The sequence below is a fragment of the Cololabis saira genome, chromosome 19 (genome assembly GCF_033807715.1).
Source record: "Cololabis saira isolate AMF1-May2022 chromosome 19, fColSai1.1, whole genome shotgun sequence".
Lineage (NCBI taxonomy): Eukaryota > Metazoa > Chordata > Actinopteri > Beloniformes > Belonidae > Cololabis > Cololabis saira.
This window is the reverse complement of record NC_084605.1, coordinates 36,659,388-36,683,031: the sequence shown is the minus strand read 5'-3', so window position 1 is coordinate 36,683,031 and position 23,644 is coordinate 36,659,388. Positions and strand designations below refer to the sequence as shown.

General features: G+C 42.6%; 1 protein-coding gene across 3 annotated transcripts in view; it reads right to left on the bottom strand.

Moving 5' to 3' along the window:
- lrp2b (low density lipoprotein receptor-related protein 2b) overlaps positions 1–23,644 on the bottom strand; it is an 80,443-nt gene that overhangs the window by 20,314 nt on the left and 36,485 nt on the right. For all 3 annotated transcript variants that reach the window (XM_061707978.1, XM_061707979.1, XM_061707980.1), the window contains exons 34-55: positions 22,732–22,841; positions 22,350–22,527; positions 20,579–20,792; positions 19,343–19,579; positions 19,064–19,255; positions 17,780–18,252; positions 16,549–16,996; positions 14,726–14,891; positions 14,451–14,609; positions 13,371–13,660; positions 11,253–11,456; positions 9,818–10,060; positions 8,912–9,037; positions 8,702–8,821; positions 8,470–8,601; positions 7,490–7,691; positions 6,130–6,425; positions 2,929–3,445; positions 2,290–2,445; positions 1,280–1,450; positions 302–525; positions 50–227 (exon numbers count right to left, since the gene is read on the bottom strand). In XM_061707978.1, coding sequence (XP_061563962.1) covers positions 50–227; positions 302–525; positions 1,280–1,450; positions 2,290–2,445; positions 2,929–3,445; positions 6,130–6,425; positions 7,490–7,691; positions 8,470–8,601; positions 8,702–8,821; positions 8,912–9,037; positions 9,818–10,060; positions 11,253–11,456; positions 13,371–13,660; positions 14,451–14,609; positions 14,726–14,891; positions 16,549–16,996; positions 17,780–18,252; positions 19,064–19,255; positions 19,343–19,579; positions 20,579–20,792; positions 22,350–22,527; positions 22,732–22,841 — 5,036 coding nt within the window. The remainder of the gene's footprint in view (positions 1–49; positions 228–301; positions 526–1,279; positions 1,451–2,289; positions 2,446–2,928; positions 3,446–6,129; positions 6,426–7,489; positions 7,692–8,469; positions 8,602–8,701; positions 8,822–8,911; positions 9,038–9,817; positions 10,061–11,252; positions 11,457–13,370; positions 13,661–14,450; positions 14,610–14,725; positions 14,892–16,548; positions 16,997–17,779; positions 18,253–19,063; positions 19,256–19,342; positions 19,580–20,578; positions 20,793–22,349; positions 22,528–22,731; positions 22,842–23,644) is intronic.

The window sequence follows — 23,644 nt, the reverse complement described above, 5'->3', positions numbered from 1 at the left end:
ACTTGTTCAGTTGTTCACCAGCATAAAACTAACCCTAACCTCCACTAACCTCTCGTTGTCCCCGCAGCGGAACTGGGTGCTGGAGCAGTCGGCCACACACTGGATCCTGAATCCCACAGCCAGGGCAATGAAATGATCCGGACACTCGCAGGAAGCTCGCTGCCCGCCGGGGCCGATCAAACACAGATGACTGCAGGTCAGGTCATGGGACGAACAAGGGTTTTCACCTGGAACGAAAGGTGGTTACCAACAGAGACACGTGTGCTGGGATGTGCCGAGACGCTGGGAGACACGTCCGTACTTCTGGGTTGTCTGTAGGGGTGGTACACGTGGACGTCGTTGGGCCGGTGAGTGTTGTTGCCCATGACGCTGCGCTGCTCGCCCGTGTACTTGTGGGCTTTCTCCACCGTGTGCGTGTTCCAGTCCGTCCAGAACACCCAGTCTTCAAACAGGGACACTGCAAACACGTGTGGAAGTGAACCAGCCATGGCCCGGTGCCGGTTCTGGCCATCCATGTCTGCAAAGCTGAAACCAAACATGCAGGACACTTAAGGACCGGTAGTACCCAGTACTGGAGATGAGGGGGGATGAGGGGGGATGGCATCTCCCCTGAAATAAAAACGGTCCAAATCATCCCCCCTGAAAAACTGCCATCCCCCCTTTCCATCCCTTATGTCATTTCATCAATGAATGTGGTTTTACTGCTATTTCAACATTTAGAGTCATTACCAGAAAAATAACACCAGAAAAATAACTTATTTGACAATTTTCACCTGTTTCAAGTACAGTGGGACAAGATTTATCTTCTTATTACAAGCAAAAAAATCTTGTTCAACTGGCAGATTTTTCTACTTATTTCAAGTGAAAATCTACTTGAAACAGGTGAAAATTGTTGTTTTTTAGAGTCTTGTTTTAAGTGTAATAAGATTTTTTTGCAGTGATCCATGTTACTTATCCTGTGAAGGACAGAGTCATATTGATAAGTTCAGAAAAGTGTTTTTTATTGTTGTGTTTTGATGTATTTGATGTAAGCCCAGTGGATATTTAAAGCTTACAGAAGGCTGCATTTAACTGCTGCTATGTCATTCCTGCAGTATTTCTGCAGGTGTTTTGGTCACTGCTATTATTTGTAATATATTATATTATTTGTAATCAGCACAAATGATCTGTCCCCATATGATAAAATCCACCATCCCCCCTGATTGTTTTTTACAACTTGAGTACTGGTAGTACCAGATACGCATGTACGATCAACATCTATTTGAATCCCACAACTCACTCCAGGAAGTTAAGATGTGCATCAGCAAAGAAGATCTTGTTGTTGGTGTAGTCGATGGTCAGAGCGCTGGGCCACTCCAGCTTGGTCGTAATAATGGCGCTGATATTCTCTCCATTCATGCCAACTCTGCCAATATACGCTGCATCTGCCCAGTCCGTCCAATAGAGCCATCTGAGGAAAAAAATAGAAAATAAAATGGAGAAAACAGGAGGGATGAGTTCAAACAAAAGGTTTCACATTATAAATATTTACCCAAAAGCAGTTTACACCTGTATGCAAGAGTATTAGGGCCATGCATGAGAAAAAATACTTGAGAGGGGAAGATTTTTTTTATTGTGCACTTCAGAGATTAATGTTGATACAATTTCGAGAAAAAAGTCAAAAATGTGGAAAATAATGTTAATACAATTTCGAGAAAAAAGTCGAAATGTCGAGATTAATATTGAAATACAATTTGGTGAATAAAGTGTAAATGTCTCCTCTGGCCCATCAAATCCAGTTAGAGAGACTGACAGCTCTGCAGCAGCAGCCGTAACTAACTAATGTAACTTACATCCTTGGAGTGGAACGTTAAGGGTACGTTTCTGAAGTTATGCAACTGCATATGTGTGATATGTGTTTCAAATCAATATCAGAAAGCCACTTCTTGAAATTTTGACTTTTTTCTCAACATTTCGACTTTTTTCTCGAAATTGTACCTCAACATTAATCTCGACATTTCAACTTTTTTCTGGACATTTAGACTTTTGCATAAGTGCATAATGAAAAAAAAATCTTCCTCCTCTAAAATATTATTTTTATTTTTCTCCTGCCTGGCCCTGATACTCTTCCATACACCTGTTATTCTATTCTTGGAGCCATTTTTATTAACTAGATTATGAACTAGATCTCACTGCTGCAATAATGGACAGACACCTCTAAGGCGTGTGTGGGGCTGTGTATGTGTATGTGTATGTGTATGTGTATGTGTATGTGTATGTGTATGTGTATGTGTATGTGTATGTGTTTACCCGTATTTAGGGTTGACAGCCACAGCACGTGGTCGGCTGATAATGTAAGTGTCATTTCCAGTTTTGAAGTCTCCTGACAGCAGCTTCCTCTGGTTGCGTCCATCCAGCTCCATCACGTGAATAGAGCCATAATAACCATCCACCCAGTAAACCTTCCTGCAAGACAAACAAACAAAAAATAAATATATATGTGTACAGGACTGTCTCAGAAAATTTGAATATTGTGATAAAGTCCTTTATTTTCTGTAATGCAAAAATGTCATACATTCTGGATTCATTACAAATCAACTGAAATATTGCAAGCCTTTTATTATTTTAATATTGCTGATTATGGCTTACAGCTTAAGAAAACTCAAATATTCTATCTCAAAAAATTAGAATATTCTGGAAATCTTAATCTTAAACTGTAAGCCATAATCAGCTATATTAAAATAATAAAAGGCTTGCAATATTTCAGTTGATTTGTAATGAATCCAGAATGTATGACATTTTTGTTTTTTTAATTGCATTACAGAAAATAAAGAACTTTATCACAATATTCTAATTTTCTGAGACAGTCCTGTATATATTTGTACTCCAAGATGAGTTGTGCAATCTTTTATCTCCTATTTCTGGCTAAACCTCCCCATTTTCACGCACCTTCCCACCCAGTCCAGCGCCAGGCCTTCAGCTCCATAAACATTGTGTTCCACCAGCGTCTCCCTATCACTTCCGTCAAAACGCATCCTCTCGATCCTTCCGGCCCCGGCGTCCACCCAATACAGTCTCTTCTCGTAGTGGTCAAAGTCCAGCGCCACCACGTTGGACAGCCCCTGCAGGACTACGCTCAGGTGTGAGCCGTCGGTGGTCAGGTTGCGGATGTAATAGCGGTTGCTGTACAACAGGTATGGGGCGATGCCGCTGTTCTGACGGCAGGTGCGTCCGTCCGCCTCGCGGATGTACCCCGGAGCGCATTTGCAGTGGTACGAGCCAACGGCGTTCTCGCAGATCTGGCTGCAGACAGCAGGCGTGCTGAGACACTCGTCCAGGTCCTCGCACGCTTTGCCATCCGGCATGAGCCGGTAGCCCGGGTGGCAGGAGCAGTAATAACCGGTGGGGGTGTCGGTGCAGAGTTGAGCACACCGGTGAACGGATGGGCTGCGACACTCATTGACTCCTAAACAGAAAAACATTTCAAATGAGATCACATTGTTGAATATTAGTCAGAGAGAGAGGTTAAGCAGGGGTGGGCCATCCTGGTCCTCGAGGGCCGGTGTCCCTGCAGGTTTTAGATGTTTCCCTGCTTCATTGCACCATGATACAAGTGACTGTGTCATTAACAGAATTGTGCAGCCCTGGTTGACAAGCTAATGACGATGATTACCGTATTTTCTGGTCTATAAGCCGCACCTGCATATAAGCCGCATCCTCTCTATTTACTACATGTACAGAAGGATTTTGAACTGTAAATGATGTACATGTTTGTACCTAACTAGATCCTTTCCTAACAGTGTCTTTTAAAGGGAACCCTGCGTATTAAGACATGTAGGTCTTAAAAGATAAATGTTGGTATCAATTATAACAATGTGATATAAAAAACCTTTTTGATGTCTTCGTTTTTATAAAATTTCAAAATATAATTTAACTCGTAGGTCGCCATTGTTGTTTACACCGCAATGCATTCTGGGTAGTGACGTCACACGGTTGCACCTGCTAGCCCCCGTACACTGTTTTGACTGTTCAACAGATAATCCAGAGGATAAACATGTCATCTGTTCAGCCATTTCAATTTGAACCCGAGCACAAGGTCAATGAGGAAGACAACACTGAAAACATATCTCAAAACGAGCCAAATGAAGACCAAAAAAGACGGGATGAGGCGAGAGTGGGACAAAATCCCAGCAACTGCGTCTCAATGCAAACAGAGGAGGAGAGCGTTTGCTGTCAAGAGCTCGTGTTTTTGTCAGCAGCTGTTCACTTTAAGCTATTATGTGATAAAACGTATTCCAATATCAATAATTTTGGAGATTATTAGCATCCACCGCTGTCCTATGCTTTATAAATCATTAGGACAGGTGGCGCCGCCAGGATTCAATTTCGTAAAAGGCACAGAAACAGTCCGTCCACTGCTCTATTTCAGAGTCTCACTCGGCCTGAATATTACACTATCCATTAGGGAGAGGATAGGTTGGTTGGCTATTCAGTGTTCAATAAGTATTTCAAAGATCTTTTTTCCTCAAACAAAACTTTGCAGTGACAAATTGGATAAAGTGCGCACTACACATGGTGACATTATTATGCGCACCTCCACACAGATGCAAACATGGTGTCAGCGCATCAGAAACACAGATGAAAACACAACTAAACATTAAAGGTGATGGCGCACCCAGAAACGAATGAAAACACGTCTAAACAGGTGGCGGCGCAACAGAAACCCAGATGAAAATGCAGCTAAAAACATTAAGGTGACGGCGCACCTACAAAAAAGTAAAAAAAAAAAATAAAAAAATACAGCACCATAAAGCATGAACTATAAAAACACCATAAAACTCAGATAGACTAACCGACCACACGTTTCATAGCCGATGCTACAATAAAAACCCCAGCCAGATCTGGCGTCATTAAATTAAATAAAGATGTTCTTGCCTATTTGACGCGAAGTCTGTGCCTCCCGTTTCGTCAAAGTCCCGGGCCAGTCCCCTCAGCCTCTGGTCTGTCATCAAACGGTGGACACAGCACGTACCAAAAATAAATCCTTCAAAAAAAGGGTATGCACAGTGCGTACAGGATTCCGGCTGCTGCGCCGCTGCATTATATACAGTTTAATGCACTGGTAATATGCGCACGACTTGAAATAGAGCAGTGGACGGACTGTTTCTGTGCCTATTATGAAATTGAATCCTGGCGGCGCCACCTGTCCTAATGATTTATAAAGCATAGGACAGCGGTGGATGCTAATAATCTCCAAAATTATTGATATTGGAATACGTTTTATCACACAATAGCTTAAAGTGAACAGCTGCTGACAAAAACACGAGCTCTTGACAGCAAACGCTCTACTCCTCTGTTTGCATTGAGACGCAGTTGCTGGGATTTTGTCCCACTCTCGCCTCATCCCGTCTTTTTTGGTCTTCATTTGGCTCGTTTTGAGATATGTTTTCAGTGTTGTCTTCCTCCTTGACCTTGTGCTCGGGTTCAAATTGAAACGGCTGAACAGATGACATGTTTATCCTCTGGATTATTTGGTTGAACAGTCACAACAGTGTTCGGGGGCCAGCAGGTGCAACCGTGTGACGTCACTACCCAGAATGCATTGCGGTGTAAACAACAATGGCGACCTACGAGTTAAATTATATTTTCAAATTTTATAAAAACGAAGACATTAAAAAGGTTTTTTATATCACATTGTTATAATTGATACCAACAGTTATCTTTTAAGACCTACATGTCTTAATACGCAGGGTTCCCTTTAACACGGCAGCAACTTTGCTGATTAAAACGGATCAGAACCAAGAGAAAATAAACAGTATTTATTTATCTATTTATCTGTTTGAAATCTGCTTCTACCTCTATCTGCTAAAGAAGAAGTAGCGTATTCTTCTTTGCATTTATTTTGTCTTAGTTTTGATTCTAAGTCCGGTTAGAGCGCCCCGAGCGGTGGAAGAAAAATACACAGAATAGCTGCACCTTTGTATAAGCTGCACGGTTGAAAACCTATGAAAAAAGTAGCGGCTTATAGTCCAGAAAATTAGAATCAGGTGTGTTAAAGCAGGGAAACGTGTAAAACATGCAGGACACCGGCCCTCGAGGACCAGGAATGTCCACCCCTGGGTTAAAGGAAGGAGAACAGAGGATCCACACCGCAGCCCTTTTCATCGCTGTTGTCCTGGCAGTCCTTCTGCCCGTTGCACACCTTGCTGACCTCAATGCACTCTCCCGACTTGCACAGGTAGTGCTGGGGAGAGCAGGTCGGCTGTGGCGTGGTGCACAGGCTGGCCGCCTCGTCCGAACCGTCCGTGCAGTCGCTCTCCCCGTCGCAGGCGAAGGAGGCGGGGATGCAGACGCCGTTACCGCAGGTGAACTGGCTGCTGCTGCACGTGTCGTACTTGCAGTTCACCTCGTCACTGCCGTCCCCGCAGTCGTTCACACGGTCACAGCTGTGGAGGAGAGGCAGATTTATCTGTACAGCACAACTCAACACAAGCTAATTCAAAGTGCTTTACATCAACATTAAAAGCAGCAAGACACAATTAAACAGTAAATAACAAATACAATGAAATAAAATTAAAACCCGAATATTGGCAATAACCCGAATTTGCACGGCCATGTAAACACCAATAACCCCTTTGAATAACCGGAATTTGCTCATATTCTGGTTTTTAAAAACCCCAATATGAGCCCTGGGTTACTCCTTTTAAAACCTGAATATTAGGTCATGTAAACTCCAAACGGAATATCCCCATCAAACGGAACAGGAATTTGTTTTCTGCACATGCTCTGTTCACAAGGAATCCTGGTCTTTTGAGTCCAGGAAGTTCTTATAAACACGGAGAAACACAAGACCAGGAGGAGACTAATCACTTCATAAATGTAATGAAGGATATGAACATTTCTGCATTTGTAGACGGTAGAAAGTACCGGGATAGAAGATTTACAAGAAGGTGAGAGAAAAGTTGCGTGAAGCAGCATTTGTTTTGAATTTGGATACAGGAAGAAGAAGCAGAAATGACGGGAATTGCGTCATCACGTTCTCTGTGCATCGCTGGTTTGATCCAGATATCCTGAATGATTAATCACCATGTAAACGGAATATTCCCAATGTCTCAGTAACCGGAATATTAGCAATAACCCCAATTTTGACTGCATGTAAACGTAGTCAAAGACCGGGTCAAATACAGTATTACAAAAGTAATCTGTAACAATTCATACGGTGAATTAAACCAATTTGACAATTGTATGCCACAATGCCTGTTTCCAGGTCTTATTTCACACAACTGACGAGAATTACGTTTCTATACGGTTAAAACGTACAAAGACCGGGTCAAATACAGTATTACAAAAGTAATCTGTGCCGATTCGTGCGGTGAATTAAACCAATTTGACAATTCTACGTCACAATGCCTGTGCGGATGCCTGTGAAACAGGAAAAAACCTCTTCAATTGCTGACAAAAGACGTTATTTCCATTTAGTTAAACTGACGTCTGCTTGCAACACACGTACTGGTAGGGGATGAGGATGCAGAGCCCGTTGGAACAGGCAAACTCGTTCATATGGCAGGTCCGGTTGGGACAGTTGTGGAGCTCGTCGGCCGCGTTGGCGCAGTCTCTCTCCCCGTCACACACGAAGCTGAGCGGCACACACCGGGGGCTGCCCGGGTACCAGGTGGGGCAGGTGAACTGACCTGGGCCGCAGGTACGCTGGCCTACGAGAGGCAGAGGAAGAGAGAGATCACATTTAAATAAACTAAATCACATCGCACAAATCTGCAAAATTCACACACAGAGCATTAAAAACTGTTTATCAGCAGTAGGTGCATTCAAAATTAAAGATCTAAATGGGATTGTTATAAATGTCTAACCAGTACTGGAGTTGAGGGGGGATGAGGGAGGATGGCATCCTCCCCTGAAATAAAAACGGTCCAAATCATCCCCCCTGTAAAACTGCCATCCCTCCTTTCCATCCCTTATGTCATTTCATCAATGAATGTGGTTTTACTGCTATTTCAACATTTAGAGTCATCACCAGAAAAATAACACCAGAAAAATGTGACAATTTCCACCTGTTTCAGGTAAATTTTCAATTGAAATAAGTAGAAAAATCTGCCAGTGGAACAAGATTTATCTTCTTATTACAAGCAAAAAAATCTTGTTCCACTGGCAGATTTTTCTACTTATTTCAAGTGAAAATCTACTTGAAACAGGTGAAAATTGTTGTTTTTTCCAGTGATGAGTCTTGTTTTAAGTGTAATGAGATTTTTTTACTAAAATGAGACATTTTAACTAGAAAAAAGACAAATATTCTTGTTAAGATTTAGAGTTTTTGCAGTGATCCATTTTACTTATCCTGTGAAGGACAGAGTCATATTGATAAGTTCAGAAAACAGTTTTTTTATTGTTGTGTTTTTGACCCATATGATAAAATCCACCACCCCCCCTGATTTCTTTTTACAACTCGAGTACTGTGTGTAACTACTGTCTCACCACACTGCAGCTCTGGAGCCTCGTCACTGTTGTCCCAGCAGTCGTTGTTGCCGTCACACACCAGCGTCTGAGGGATGCAGTTCCCGTTGGTACAAGTGAACTGGTCCGGATGGCATGTCCTGATTAGATCCTCTGCAACACGGACACGGACAGAAATCAATTTCCTAACTTATTTCTAGCTTAGGTTGAGGATAATTCTCCCAGTCAGTTGTGTAAAAACCAGAAAACCCACCACAAGAGGGAGGTTCATCCGTTCCATCACTGCAGTCTCTGATGAAGTCACACACCCAGGACGGAGGGATGCACTTTCCTGCATCGCAGCGGAACTCATCTGGAGCGCACGTGCGACCCGCTGGAGAGCAGTAACACAGAGACCACAAATATATTTACATCTCTAAAAACGTTATTCTACTCAGATTCTCCAATCCGTTGTTCATCTTACCACAGAAGAGAGGATTCTCGTCACTGTTGTCCCCGCAGTTGTTGTAGCCGTCGCATAGATTTACCGGGTAGATGCAGATGTTGGTTCCGTCACACTTGATCTGGCCGTCAGGGCATGTGCGGTCAGCTGGAGAAGATAAAGAAGTACAGAAGATAAGACACACGGGGTCTGGTGGCGTTTAAAAATAAGCACAACTCATGTTTGGTGTTGCCCAGTGATCCAACCTTACTGGCTGGATGTAGCTAGAGATACAATCAATTCTTGGCTTTGAAATTGAGGATAGCTTGAAATCTGTATATTTGTGTAATCTACCAACTGAACTGAACTTTTTTCTCGACATTTCAACTTTTTTCTCAAGATTGTAATTCAACATCAATCTTGACATTTCAACTTTTTTCTCGAAATTTCAACTTTTTCTCGACATTTCAACTTTTTTCTCGAAGTGCATAATGAACAAAAAATCTTCCCCTCTCCCATTTATAATCTAATCTATATAATCTCCCAGTTATAACTAATATAGATACATGCAACATGTGTTGCCTTCATTCTAAATGAAGAGTCTTATACAAGACTCTTCATTTTTTGCGGCTCCAGACATATTTGTTTTTTGTGTTTTTGGCAATATCTGTTTTTGGTTTTGTTTTTTGATAAAACCATAATACACCCCCTTCGTTGACCTGTATGTTCCGTCCTGTTTGATTTATGTCATGTTTTTTTTTACAGCACACAAAATTCAGTATTATAAAACTAAAAATAAAGTTTAAAAAAAATAATAAGAACAACTCAATTTTAGCCACAGAGAAAGACCAAGAGAAAACACTAAAACTGCAACATTTTTTGTAGTAATTAATGCATTAATCCATCATTAAATGACCCAAGCTCTTCTTCAGCCTCGTCATCACTTACGGCAGTTGATTTCATCCGAGGTAGCGTTGTCTCGACAGTCGTTGTGGCCGTCACAGACGAAGGCGGCGCTGATGCAGCGGCCGTTGCCGCAGGTGAACTCGGTGGCGGGGTTACACGTGGGGAAGGGGCATCCGCGCTCATCGCTGTTGTCCCCGCAGTCGTCCATGTAGTCGCAGGTGTAGCTTAGCGGGACGCAGCGGCCATTGTCACAGGAGAAGTCCATGGCCGAGCAGCTGTGGAAGGCTGGGTAAGAGAAAGCTCCAATGTAACTGCAGAAGAAACTACCGTTTTTTACACTAACAATAACAATAATTACCATACTTAAAGCAGCACAATGTAACTTTCAGCTTTTGTTGAGTTTGGCGGCTCCTTTGGACAAAAGCGGTAGTACTTTACCAGAAAGAACTACATTTCCCATGAGCACCAGCGTGTACTGCCGGAAAACTCCTGTCCCCGTCGCTGCATTTGTTTTGATAGTGAATGAAATAAGACGGGACAGACTTTCAAACTACTTTTCTGTTTTCAGCGGTCGTTTGCAGGATGGATAGCAAAGAGGTAATGTTTCTATTTTTGGCTAAACAATATAATATGACGATGTTGAAAATCACTAAGTTCAACTTGGTTTTATTAAGTTGTTTCAGTGAGATAATGCGCCCTACAAACTCATACGCTCTGCACCTTTTTCCTGTCACGTTTTTTAGAGGGATTTCGTCATAAATTAGTAGTCCAACATACTTACTGACAAAATAAAAAAATACTTTATAACCTGTGAATAACTGAATGCCCATTCCTTATATTTTGCAGATCAGCCCTGCACAATTTTACAGTTCTCAGGAAAAATACTAGAACCCAAGACGAATCCCCTGTATGTGAAAACATTCTAATTTAGATTCTTATTGAACATAGAACTCTACATTTACATTTGTATCATAACAATTCTGTCTCTCTTGTCGGACATCCCTCCTCGTCTTTCAGCTCACGCCAGCGAGTGAACGCCGGGCCGATGTTTATTCTTGTCCGGGCATTTAGCTTGTTACTCTCCCGCTTTCTTTTTTCACCTCCTCCGATAAAACTTTTATTTTCTCGGGTTTTTCCGCTGCTTCGTCCATGACACCAGCTTCTGCTGAGCTCTGAGCTCCACGCCCCGCCCAGTTTGGTCTCCACTACGAATCAGGAAGGAGGGGGAAGTGACGTATGCCGTAAAGCAGTCAAAGCCGTAAAAATGTGTAGTTTTTTAGTGTGGCAGGGTTCCTACCATGCTCCTCAAAGTTACATAGTGCCAGTGAAGGCGATACAGACCCCTCAGACCATGACAGAGGAGAAATTAAACCTAATGGAAGTTGATGTACCATCACAATGACTCTGGAAGTATTAGATTAAGGTGGAAAAGTTACATAGTGCTGCTTTAAAGTAAAATACAATCCAGATTTCTCACCACACACTCTCTCCAGCTCATCCGAGTTATCCTGGCAGTCGTTGTAGCCGTCGCACTTCCAGCGTGAGGAGATGCAGTTTCCGTTGAGACAGGTGAACTGCAGCGGCTTACAGCGTTCTCCAGTGTCTGGGATGCAGTCTTTGCCATTGTTGGCCAGGTACCAGTTCCCCTGATGAGGGCACTGGCACTCAGGGCCCAGCGGACCTGCCAGAGAGATTATGGGAAGGTTAGAGGATTTATTAATGCACCAGAGATAATCTGTCTTCTTAATGAGCATCACTGTGTGTCTCTTTATGCTGTATTAGACGTTCATAGGCCCTGGACTTCAGATGAAAGCTTTGATTTAGAGTAATGCTGCTTTCAATCTCACTGTACCCAGGTATATTGAGAATAAAGTATTCTATTCTATTCTATTCTATTCTATTCTATTCTATTCTATTCTATTCTATTTTCCACTAGCACATACTCAGCCCGACTCGACTCGCCTCGGTTTGGTTCTTCTCCACTAGGGGTCTAACGTGCCGAGTAGATACTTTTCTGTATCTATTCTGCCGAGGTTCTAAGCTGCTGAGTGGGCTGTATCTGACATCATCACATTACAGACCACCGATTGGTCGGGGGGTTGGAGTCAGACGTCTGAGTCAGGAGGAGGAAATCAGAGAAAGAGACTCTGACGGATTCTTGTTCATTTTATTCAACCAGCAACGGCAGCAAAAGTCTGTTTCATGATCCAACTCTGAGGGTCAGATGTTCATAAACCTGGTGCTGAGGAGAGAATTAAAAAGGGATCTAGACGGAGATAAGGAACGACCAGATCCACCAGGAGCTCTGTCTCTTATAGCTGCTCACGGCTCCAGATGACTTTTCAGCAGCACCGAAACAAACAAACAAAAATTAAAAAGCCTTGCAGCTTGAAGCTTCCCTCACTGTCATTTTTTAAAGGAGCCGTCTGTAAGAAATGTCCAAAACTGGTACTGCAGTCACTTTCAAAATATTGTTGAGCGGCGTGTACCCTCCCCCTCCTCCCCCCGACCAGAGGTTGCCAGGTAGGCTGCAGAATGCAGCAGGAACGTAGGCTGCCATGGCTGCCATAATTAGAGCCGAGCTGGCAACCCGGATGCCGAAACAATACTGACTTGGTGATTGGGAGATAGGTGGAGGGTGGAGCTTCAGAAACAATACTGACTTGGTGATTGGGAGATAGGTGGAGGGTGGAGCTTCAGAAACAATACTGACTTGGTGATTGGGAGATAGGTGGAGGGTGGAGCTTCAGAAACAATACTGACTTGGTGATTGGGAGATAGGTGGAGGGTGGAGCTTCAGAAACAATACTGACTTGGTGATTGGGAGATAGGTGGAGGGTGGAGCTTCAGAAACAATACTGACTTGGTGATTGGGAGATAGGTGGAGGGTGGAGCTTCAGAAACAATACTGACTTGGTGATTGGGAGATAGGTGGAGGGTGGAGCTTCAGAAACAATACTGACTTGGTGATTGGGAGATAGGTGGAGGGTGGAGCTTCAGGCCAAAACAAAAAATGACAACATAAACATCAGTTGAGGGCTGCAACTCCTCTTTTTAAACTGGAATATCCTGGCTTGAGTGCTGTTGTCAGTGACATAAGTATTTGAAATGAACATGATTTTTAAATGTCTGTTGACATATCGGGGTCATTTTATGATTCGTTTTATTATTGCTCTTACATACAGCTCCTTTAACTTGATATCGAACAAAAGTCACAGACCCAACAGCACATCTATCATCTCCTCCAGGTTCTACATCTTTAGTGTTGTTGTCTTCTTCATTTAGATCACACAATCAAATACGTCACAGCAGCTTCACTCCAACCTCCTACTTCTGCTCCAGCTGCCTAATTGTAGTGGAAAAGAAACTTGGCCGAGTTGAGTAGAGCCGAGTAGCTACTAGTGGAAAAGTGCCATAACTCACACACTTGAACCCCAAACCGAATGTCTTACAAGTGTCAAGCAAAATGTAACAAAAGGGACTGAATTAGTGATCTAGTGTCTAGTAGTATATAGTTTTGGTTGATTTGATGCCTTTTTTCTGAAAAAGAAACCCCAACAAACACAAACAAACAGAGGGATGCATCTGTTCTTACCGGGAACGCAGACGTGACTGCAGCCCCCGTTGAACTGCTGGCACGAGCTGGAGCAGTTCTCCTGCTTGGCTGCGGTGTAGACGTGGATGTCATTGGCTCGGTACTGGAGGTCCTGCGCCAACACCGTGACCCCAGAGCCGTCGTCCTTCCCGGCCCTAAAGACAGCTCTCTCTGTCCAGTCGGTCCAAAAGATGTCCTGCTGGAAGACGGTCATGGCAAACGGATACTGGACTCCTCGCAGGATTACCTGACGGTTTCCCCCAGTGAGCGTGGATCGCTCGATCTTGTCCCTGCAGGAAATATTTAAACATCAAGAAAAAATGTAAAATAGGACTATTTGTCCTCCTTTCATTCTAATTGATGACATAGAAAGGCAGAGGTGTCAAGTAACAAAGTACAAATACTTCGTTACCTTACTTATTATTTTTTTCTAATTATTTTTCAGACGACTTTTTACTTTTACTCCTTACATTTTCACACAATTATCTGTACTTTTTACTCCTTACATTTTAAAAACAGCCTTGTTACTCTATTTCATTTCAGCCTTTAATAAAAACTATCCAGTTAAATTGCTCCATCCGGATAGAGTGAATTTGGTTGTGGTTGTTTCAGATGTTCTTGTCCAGTTTTGTTCTTACATCCGTTCCCTCAGATTCCTGCAACTAAACTTGGATGTACATTCCAATAAAGGTTAGGATAAATGATAACATGCCTCTGAAGTTTGACTTTTTGCACCATTACAATACTTATAGGCAACTAGTCATCATATCTCCTGCTCTCTGAAACACATGTTAATGCTCAATAGTACACATATATGGTTCTTTAATATATTTACATTATACTAAGATACATTCATTTTCAATGGCTTTGGTCCTTAATGGCTTTTTTCCCCCTTACATTACTTTTACTTTTATACTTTAAGTAGTTTTGAAACCAGTACTTTTATACTTTTACTTGAGTAAAAAACTTGAGTTGATACTTCAACTTCTACAGGAGTATTTTTAAACTCTAGTATTATACTTCTACCTGAGTAATGAATGTGAATACTGAAGACACCTCTGTAGAAAGGATTGTACTTACAGAGAGGCATCAGCCCAGTAGAGCATCCTCTCCTCGTAGTCCAGAGACAGGCCATTAGGCGTCGTCAGGCTGCTGTTGATGATGGCCGTCCGGAAGTTTCCCCCCAGCGTGGCCCTCTCAATCTTGGCTGGAGAGCCCCAGTCAGTCCAGTACATGTAGCTGGGAACAGAAACGCAGGAGAAGAGGGAGAAGTGTGTAGCTAGACTGGATGTTCAGCATTGATGCTTGACAATCATTCCCAGTCTTCATATGGAATAAAAGCGAGCGGTTTGTACCCGTAGCACGGGTCCACCACGATGCCTCTGGGCCGGTTGGCGTGAGCCACGATGGAGCGGTTCGACCCATCCGCCGCCATCGCCTGGACATTGCGGCTGTAGGAATCGGTGAAGTAGAGGCGCTTGTGGATCCAGTCGTAGGCCAGTCCTTCAGGGTCGTTCAGGTCTAAACAGGAAGTAGATGACGTGATGTTAAATACAGGGACAATAATAATAGGCAGGGGATTTGATATTAACTATAACGCTAAAAAAAGGAAGGTCATGGTCGTGAGATCTAGAGAGGACAAGAAGTTGTTTTTTCCTGCCTTCCACCTTTCAGATGGTTCTTTAGATATGACTAAGGAATTGAAATATCTTGTACATGTCTTCTCACATGATCTTATGGATGACAGTGACATCCGCTATCAATACTGTAAAATATATGCACAGGCCAATACTTTGTTGAGGAAATGTTTTATGTGTTCTACAGATGTTAAATGTGCTCTGTTTGGGGCTTATATCACCCCGTTATATACAGCTCATCTCTGGTCTTATAACAGAGTGTAAAGTATGCAGAAGCTTAGAGTGGCATATAATGATGCCGTGAGGTTGCTGCTCCGGGTTCCTAGGTGGCACAGTGCCAGCCAGTTATTTGTGTCCTCTAATGTACCAACATGTCAGGTACTGTTACCAAAGCTAATGTTTAATTTTACGTGTCGACTGGATATGACAGAAAATAGCATCATTATGGCCTTAACCAGCCCTATGATGGCTATTGGTTCACATCCAGGCTTCCAAAGCACTGGCATGATAGCTGGCACCTTTTTTCTGTACAGTGATGAAATGTTTTTTTTTTTTTATAAAAGTACCGTATTTTCCGCACTATAAGGCGCACCTAAAAGCCTTCAATTTTTTCAAAAGCTGACCATGCGCCTTACAATCCGGTGCGCCTTATATATGGATCAATATTGAGCCGCAACTTCACCCACTTCTTGAAGTGATTTTTTCATCAGATCAGCCTTCCGCATCAGTTCTGAAACAGCTTTTTTCCCTCTTCTCCCTCTGGATATTTTTCAGCAAAGGCTCTGTGTGTATTGTTAAAATGTCTTGCGACATTTGACCATTTATTTTAGACAGTTTTTCTCCACAAATTAGGCATACTGGTAGATACTGGTAGGCCACTCTCATCAGAGCTAAATGCAGATGAATCTGCCCAGGCATCATTGAATGTTCCATTTTCTTCAGATATTTTTCTTTTCTTACATTTCTCCATACTTGGCCTTGCTGGGGTTGAAAGTCGCGACGAATGGATGGCGTTTTGGCGGGAATACCGGCTTTATATATATGAATACCGGCTTTCACGAGTATGATGTTTATTTTGAGCGACGAAAAACAATAAAATATATTTATTCTAATATGTCAAGATCACAATAATCTTCCAATTCAGAACTAAAATATTAAAGAACTAACACAAATAAAATACACTTCAATTAAATACTTATTTTTTGTTTTTTTGTAATTTATTTCTCCAAACCACTCGGAGCCGCAGTATAAGGATGAAAGAGACGCGGGTTGCCGACCCCTGGTCTAATGGATGATAACGTAACCCCAGCTCTACTGTAGCGCCTTAGAATGCGATGCGCCTTATATATGGAAACAGTTTTAAAATACGTCATTCATTGAAGGTGCACCTTATAATGTGGTGCGCCTTATAGTGCGGAAAATACAGTTTGTAATGGTTGTGTGTTTGTGTATGTTGGATGTGTGTGGACCTTCTGAGTGCGTAATAAAGATTTATTATTATACTAATAAATGCAAACAGTGGAAATTATTGCTGAACTCACTTGAGGCAATTATGACGGGGGGGCTTGTGGCAGATGTCGTGGTGACGTAACCGATCCTGCTCCGACCTATTCCCATATACTGGGTGAAGAAAATCCGCTTCTCCCTGAAGTCGTAATCCAGCGCTATGACGCTGTAGCCCAAGGTGGCGGCTGGGAAAGGGGTGCTGTGATCTGTGGGGTCGAGCCGCAGGCTGCTCAGCGTGTAGTCTGTTGTGAAGATGAGAAACTCGTCCAGTCCGTAACCGCACGTTACTCCGTTACTGAGCAGCGACCCGTGTGCACAACTGCATTTGGGTTTCTCCTGGTTGGGCAGGGCGAAGCAGAGCTGCTGGCAGCGGCCGTTGTTGTCCTGGCACGGGTTGAAGCCCACCTGGTTGGCAGACGTGGGCTGCACGTGAGAGTCAAACACGGTGACGTCCATCAGCCCGTCCAGACTGTCCCGGATTACCTGGGGACAATGTAAATATGTTTGATGTTAAGTGGACTGACAGCATTCAGATTAGTATCATCAGGTGTATAAAATTACTGTTGCAAGAGGATTTTCTTTAGTTGTTTCATTAGATTGGAAACAAAACACATCATATTGTTTTTAACTAATATGTTATGGCGCTAATTGCTATTTATTCATGGTACATTTTACTGAAGAAAATATATTCAACCATTTTACCTACGTGATACATGATTTGATCATTTCCATTGTTGAGTAAAAACTATTATTTTGAAAAATGATCTTTATCTTTTTAGTCATTAATTATTTAAAATTTCAATATGTATATTCCGTTTTTGTGCTTTTTAAATACTAAACAATCAATTTAACAGATTCTTTCAGGAAAATAATTGTTGCTCAGATGAAGAAAACAAATATTTAACTGCATATACAGGACTGTCTCAGAAAATTAGAATATTGTGATAAAGTCCTTTATTTTCTGTAATGCAAAAATGTCATACATTCTGGATTCATTACAAATCAACTGAAATATTGCAAGCCTTTTATTATTTTAATATTGCTGATCATGGCATACAGTTTAAGAAAACTCAAATATCCTATCTCAAAAAATTAGAATATTCTGGGAATCTTAATCTTAAACTGTAAACTGTATCTAATTCTAATTTTCTGAGACAGTCCTGTAATGATAAAAAGAAGAATTTGCAATAATCCCTGTAATTTGCAGGTATATTTTTGTGTGCTGTGTTTATAAAACTGATTGTTAAATGAAACTAATTTGCTCACTTCTGGCTGATCGGTGTTGCTCGGGTCCTTGCTGGCCTGGAAGAGTTTTCCCAGTCTTCTATCCACCCACAGCATGTTGTTCCCAAAAATAGCCATCCCAGTCGGAGATGGATATCGGCTCCCGTAGCGAATAATCTGCCTCTGACTTCCATCTACGGCCATGCGGGAGATCATGTCAAGAACGTCGTCCGTCCAGTAGAGGAAGTCGTTGGTGTAATCGACCGTCAGGCCGCGAGGCGACGCCAGGCTTTCCGATGTCAGCACCGTGCGGTTCGTGCCGTCCAGCAGTGCCCGCTCAATCTTTGGTGCCTGGCCCCCGTCGGTCCAGAACAGGTAGCGGAGCTTGGGGCTGACCGCCACGTCCCTGGGCTGGTCCTGCACGCTCTTCAGGAGCACCATTCGGTAGGTGGTGTTGATGGCCAGCACCTCCAGGAACGTCTCCGTCTCAAACGCGTTGGAGAAGTACAAGTTACCTGAGAAAGTACAGCATTGTCACAACCAGTACTCGAGTTGTAAAAGAAAAATCAGGGGGGATGGTGGATTTTATCATATGGGGACAGATCATTTGTGCTGATTACAAATAATATAATATATTACAAATAATAGCAGTGACCAAAACACCTGCAGAAATACTGCAGGAATGACATAGCAGCAGTTAAATGCAGCCTTCTGTAAGCTTTAAATATCCACTGGGCTTACATCAAATACATCAAAACACAACAATAAAAAACACTTTTCTGAACTTATCAATATGATTCTGTCCTTCACAGGATAAGTAACATGGATCACTGCAAAAACTCAAAATCTTAACAAGAATATTTGTCTTATTTCTAGTTAAAATGTCTCATTTTAGTAAAAAAAAACTCATTACACTTAAAACAAGAATCATCACTGGAAAAAACAACAATTTTCACCTGTTTCAAGTAGATTTTCACTTGAAATAAGTTTTTTGCTTGTAATAAGAAGATAAATCTTGTTCCACTGGCAGATTCTCCTACTTATTTCAAGTGAAAATTTACTTGAAACAGGTGAAAATTGTCAAATAAGTTATTTTTCTGGTGATGACTCTAAATGTTGAAATAGCAGTAAAACCACATTCATTGATGAAATGACATAAGGGATGGAAAGGAGGGATGGCAGTTTTACAGGGGGGATGATTTGGACCGTTTTTATTTCAGGGGGGGGATACCATCCCCCCTCACCCCCCCTCAACTCCAGTACTGGTCACAACGCATACTCGTAAAAGTATCCGATCGGTGCAAACACAGTTGAGTAGGCTCATACCTGCAACCCAGTCCACAGCCAGGCCCTGAATGCCTCTTCGTCCAACACCCGAGGTGACGAAACGGCTGTAACTCCCGCCGTTTGTTTTAGCTCTGAAGATCCCCCTGTACGAGGTGGAGGTGCTGTTTTCAGTCCAGTAAACAAACCCAGATGCTATATGCAGGTCCAGCTTGTCCTTGGTGGCATATGAAGCTGCAAAAAAAAATGGTCAAACACTAAGTTGGTGTGTTCAAAACCACTGTTGAAAACACAAATCAAAACAACGTGAAGCAAACATACTTCCCCCAACAGGAACCATGGCCTCAGAGTGGTCATTGCTGTTTATGTGGAAGCCGCGGATATACTTTTGGGTCGAGGTGATGGCGAAAGATTCATACTGTTCACAGCGGGTGCCATCCTGAGAGGGGGAGAATCCCGTGGTGCAGGCGCAGGTCTTCTGATTGCTTGGTTTAGGCAGGCAGAGGTGCGGACAGCCTCCATTATTAGCGCTGCAGGCGTTGGTGGTCCCTGCTGAGTCTGAGACAGAGACAGACAGTGTTGAAGGAGAGCTTTACCAGATAAAAGGATCCCACAGAGCGGCGTGTGATATTTAAATAAAGAAAAGAATGTCAGGGGTAATATTATCCTTTTTTTTTTAAAGGAGCTTGAGGCTCCTTTTAAGAAATGAGACTCTCTAGCGCCACCCTTCGCCACGACGGCCGTTGGGGGTACTGCAGCCAACAGTGAAGCCGGCACGGGAGAACGGGGAGAACGCGCATGCAGCGTCATGCGACGTCACATCCGGAGCCCAGCGCAGGAAATTCCGGCCCAGAATTGCAGCACATTTTGCAGCACACAGCCTGTTCAAGGCAACGGAGAGATTGTTTGGTCATCAAATGATGACCAAACAAAATCCTTAAAAAAGTTTGCTGGATACAGTTGTTTTTATCAATTTATTTTAAAAACAAAGAAGACCTATGGCGATCGGTGTAGATGAACTGTAATTTTACTCTAATTCCACTATTCCCCAAACATTTTTCCCATTATCTGATATTTATTAATTAGAAAGGGACCAAAGATATTTCCAAAGCACCAAAAAGCAGTAAAAAGTATGTTTTATTATAATTATGTAATAAAGAACATATAGCTGAAGCTAGCATTTGTCCCCGACAGGGTGGACATATTTTGCAACATTCTGTATTTAATTCATAAAAAGTGTTTAAGCTTGACCAATATGTATTTTAAACATCCTAGGGGTAGCTTAATGACAGAATTATAAATTTAAATGATAAATCTTACAGATTCTTTATCAGAATTACAATGTCTCAAAGGCACTTTATAGTGATATTGACTCGGGCCCCCCCAGCGCTTCAACTTTGACCTGGGCACCTCCAACAACAAAATATGCAACAACAAATGATGATCTGCCTGAAACATGTTTTAAATATTATGTTTGTGTATATATAATTCTAAAAGTCTTCATCGACATAAAAATCGAATCCAGAAAGTACAGTAAAATTCCATAAATGGACGTACTGTCTCTGGCGTGCACTTTGAGGGCACGTAGCCCAGACATGCCGCTCCGCATCACCACCATGTTGGCGCCGGTGGCCTTGTCCACCCTCTCGATGACCTCGTAGTCCAGGTCGGTGTAGTACAGGTGGCTCTGGTGGATCGTCAGCCCCCATGGATGAGACAGGCCACTGACCACCGTCGAACGACTCACTCCGTCCATCGTACCGCACTCGATCTGGACAAAAAAACAATTAGAGTAATGAGCAAACAAAGACGTTAATAGTAATGAATGGTTTCCATGGCCACCCTGTCAGAGCTCTCCGCTCTCAGAGTGCAGGTTTACTCGTAGTTCCTAGAGTATCCAAATGTAGATTTGGAGGGCGGGCGTTCTGCTATCAGGCACCATTACTTTGGAACCAACTTCCAATCTGGGTTAAGGAGGCTGACACCACCTCCACCTTTAAAACTAAACTTAAAACCTTTCTGTTTAGTAAAGCCTATAGTTAGTGTTTAGTAAACCTCTAGCTGGTGTTGGTAAATCTCTAGGTAGTGTAAACTTTAGTGTGTTAGAGTAGCTCCTGTAGTTTCTTGTGCTGGCCCCCCTTTTTTCTCTTTTTTCTCTTTTGTACATGGTGCAGCATCCTCTGCCGGTGGCGAAGAGTATCTCTGAATGCACAACACCGGAACCTGCAGCGTGGGAGTGAGAGGGGCAGGGTAACGGCCCCTTTTGGGCGGGGGAGAAGGTTTGTCCCTCAAGACTCCTCTCCCTGGCCCTGCCCCTTCTCAACCTTTCCCCGACCCTGCACCTAACCTGGGACTTGATGATTGGGCCGGAGCTTCGGGAGCTGCGTGCTGGCCTGCGGTCCCCACCCCTGGTCATCCCGCTGCTGCTTCCACCTGCCTGCTGTGCTGCTGCCGTCCCTGACCCATCCAGGTCCTGGTCCAGGTTTCTTCCTCCTAAAGGGGAGTTTTTCTTGCCACGGCTTAAGGTTTATCTCCCACTAGGGGAGTTTTTACCTGCCATTGTTTATATTATAACTGCTCGGGGGTTTATGTTCTGGGTCTCTGGAAAGCGTCTAGAGACAACTTTTGTTGTATTAGACGCTATATAACTAAAATTGAAATGAATTGAATTAAATGGCGACCTAAAGTTGACTCAGACTGACAATGCACTGGAGCATCGTTTGAAACAGCGGTTCCGGGGTTTATGTTCTGGGTCTCTGGAAAGCGGCTACAGACAACCTCTGTTGTAATAGACGCTATATAAATAAAATTGAATTAAATTGAATTGCTATTGAAAGACAATCCTTAACTCCAGATGAAATTGTGTAGCCTCTTTAGGATCCACAAGCCTTTCCCATAAAGATTAGTTTAAAGTTTTACCTCACAAGCAAAAATTGCCCACATACATGTGTTAAAAAAAGGGTAAACTTTAGGCTTCTTTGAAACGACTGCTGTTACTTCGTATTGGACTTTTTTCTATGTTTGCTCACCATTGAGTGAAAACTGCAAGTTAGAAGTTTCTCTTTGATTTCACTTTGCCAAATGTCACTTTTCACTTCTATTGAAATGTTGACTGATGCACCGTCAGTGCTTTTGGAAACTGTCCAATCAACATATCCTGGATTGACAATGGCACTAAAATGGATATTACTTTGACATTTACACAAAACCTTGTTTATCTATGGAGGGAATGAAGGAGTGGATTCTCTTTTTTTCAATGGTTGATAAAGTATGTAGAGGCAGGCAGTAATATGTGTAATATGTGTGTTAGGTAGTATTTGGTACATACCACCCCTGAGCCTGCAACACCCCAGTACAGCTTCATGGCTGCGATGTCAGCCGCGATAAACCCGATATTTTCCAAGCTGCCGGTGTAAAGGTTCCTGAGGTTTCCTCCATCCATGTCGGCGCTGCCAACTTTGGGAGGAACTCCACTGTCTGATCCTTTGTCCGTCCAAAATAGTTTCCTGTAGAGATTAAATACGGCAAACGGCTCAAGTTTCACACATGTCGTCTGTTCACGTTGAACTATGTGAACATTTTAATACTGGTATTTTATCATTTCATAAATAGAAACTGTCAATAATGTGATTGACTGATTATTTGATCCAAGCCAGCTATTTCAAAGCAGACAAGTAATTCCCAATATTTTATTTTATTTTTTCCTGTACCCTCGGGCCGGATCCAGGGCGAGTCCAGCGGGCTCTCCAGTTCCCTCCGGTTTACCAGTTGAAGCGATGAGGGTCTTCCTATATTTCTCATTTCCATCTACGCGGATAACCTACATAGAAAATAAATACAAATATAAAGTGATAAACATGAAAAACGACAAAAGATCAAGATTAAGATGAAAATCTGTCCCGCTTTAATCCTAAATCTAATCTAAAACAGCAATCAAAGGTTTTAAGCATCTTGGAGGACTTGCTACAGTTCAGCTGTGGATTTACGGGTTTCTCAGCAGAGTTTGTTATTATGTAATCCCACATTGACCACATCATGTGGAAATGCAGTTATTCTGCTAGTTTTTCCAGCAAGTGTTTACACGTCTTTGATGCCGGTGTGTGTAGTAGCTGTCATGCTGCAGAAATTAATGTGAAAATGGAAAAAAGTGACGCAAAACGTCCTGCCTGGTGGATAAAGCTACAAACATCTTCACTGAGCAGTGTTTTCTCTCAGTTATGCTCCTCAATGTAAAACTCCCTTCTTTCTTTGGATGAGCCCTTAGCGGGCGGGGTGGGGGAGTGGGGGTTTAATGTATCTGTGTGTATGTGTGTGTGTGTTCCAATGATATTGCTTCTTTTATGCATTTGTTTTTGTTTTTTTTTGTTTTTAAGATTTTTTTGGGCTCTAGTGGCCCTTTATTCAAGCTGCAGATATGAAAGGGGTAGAGAGAGAGATCGGGGATGACATGCAGCAAAGGTGCGCAGGCCGGGAACCTGCGACCGCTGCAGGAGGACTGTAGCCTCAGTATATGAGCCGCTGCTTAACCCACTGCGCCACCGAGCAGCCCAGCGGCCTGTTATGCATTTGTTAAAGGAGCATGAGGCAGGATTGAGGCAGGATTTATGAAAAAAAATTCGTATA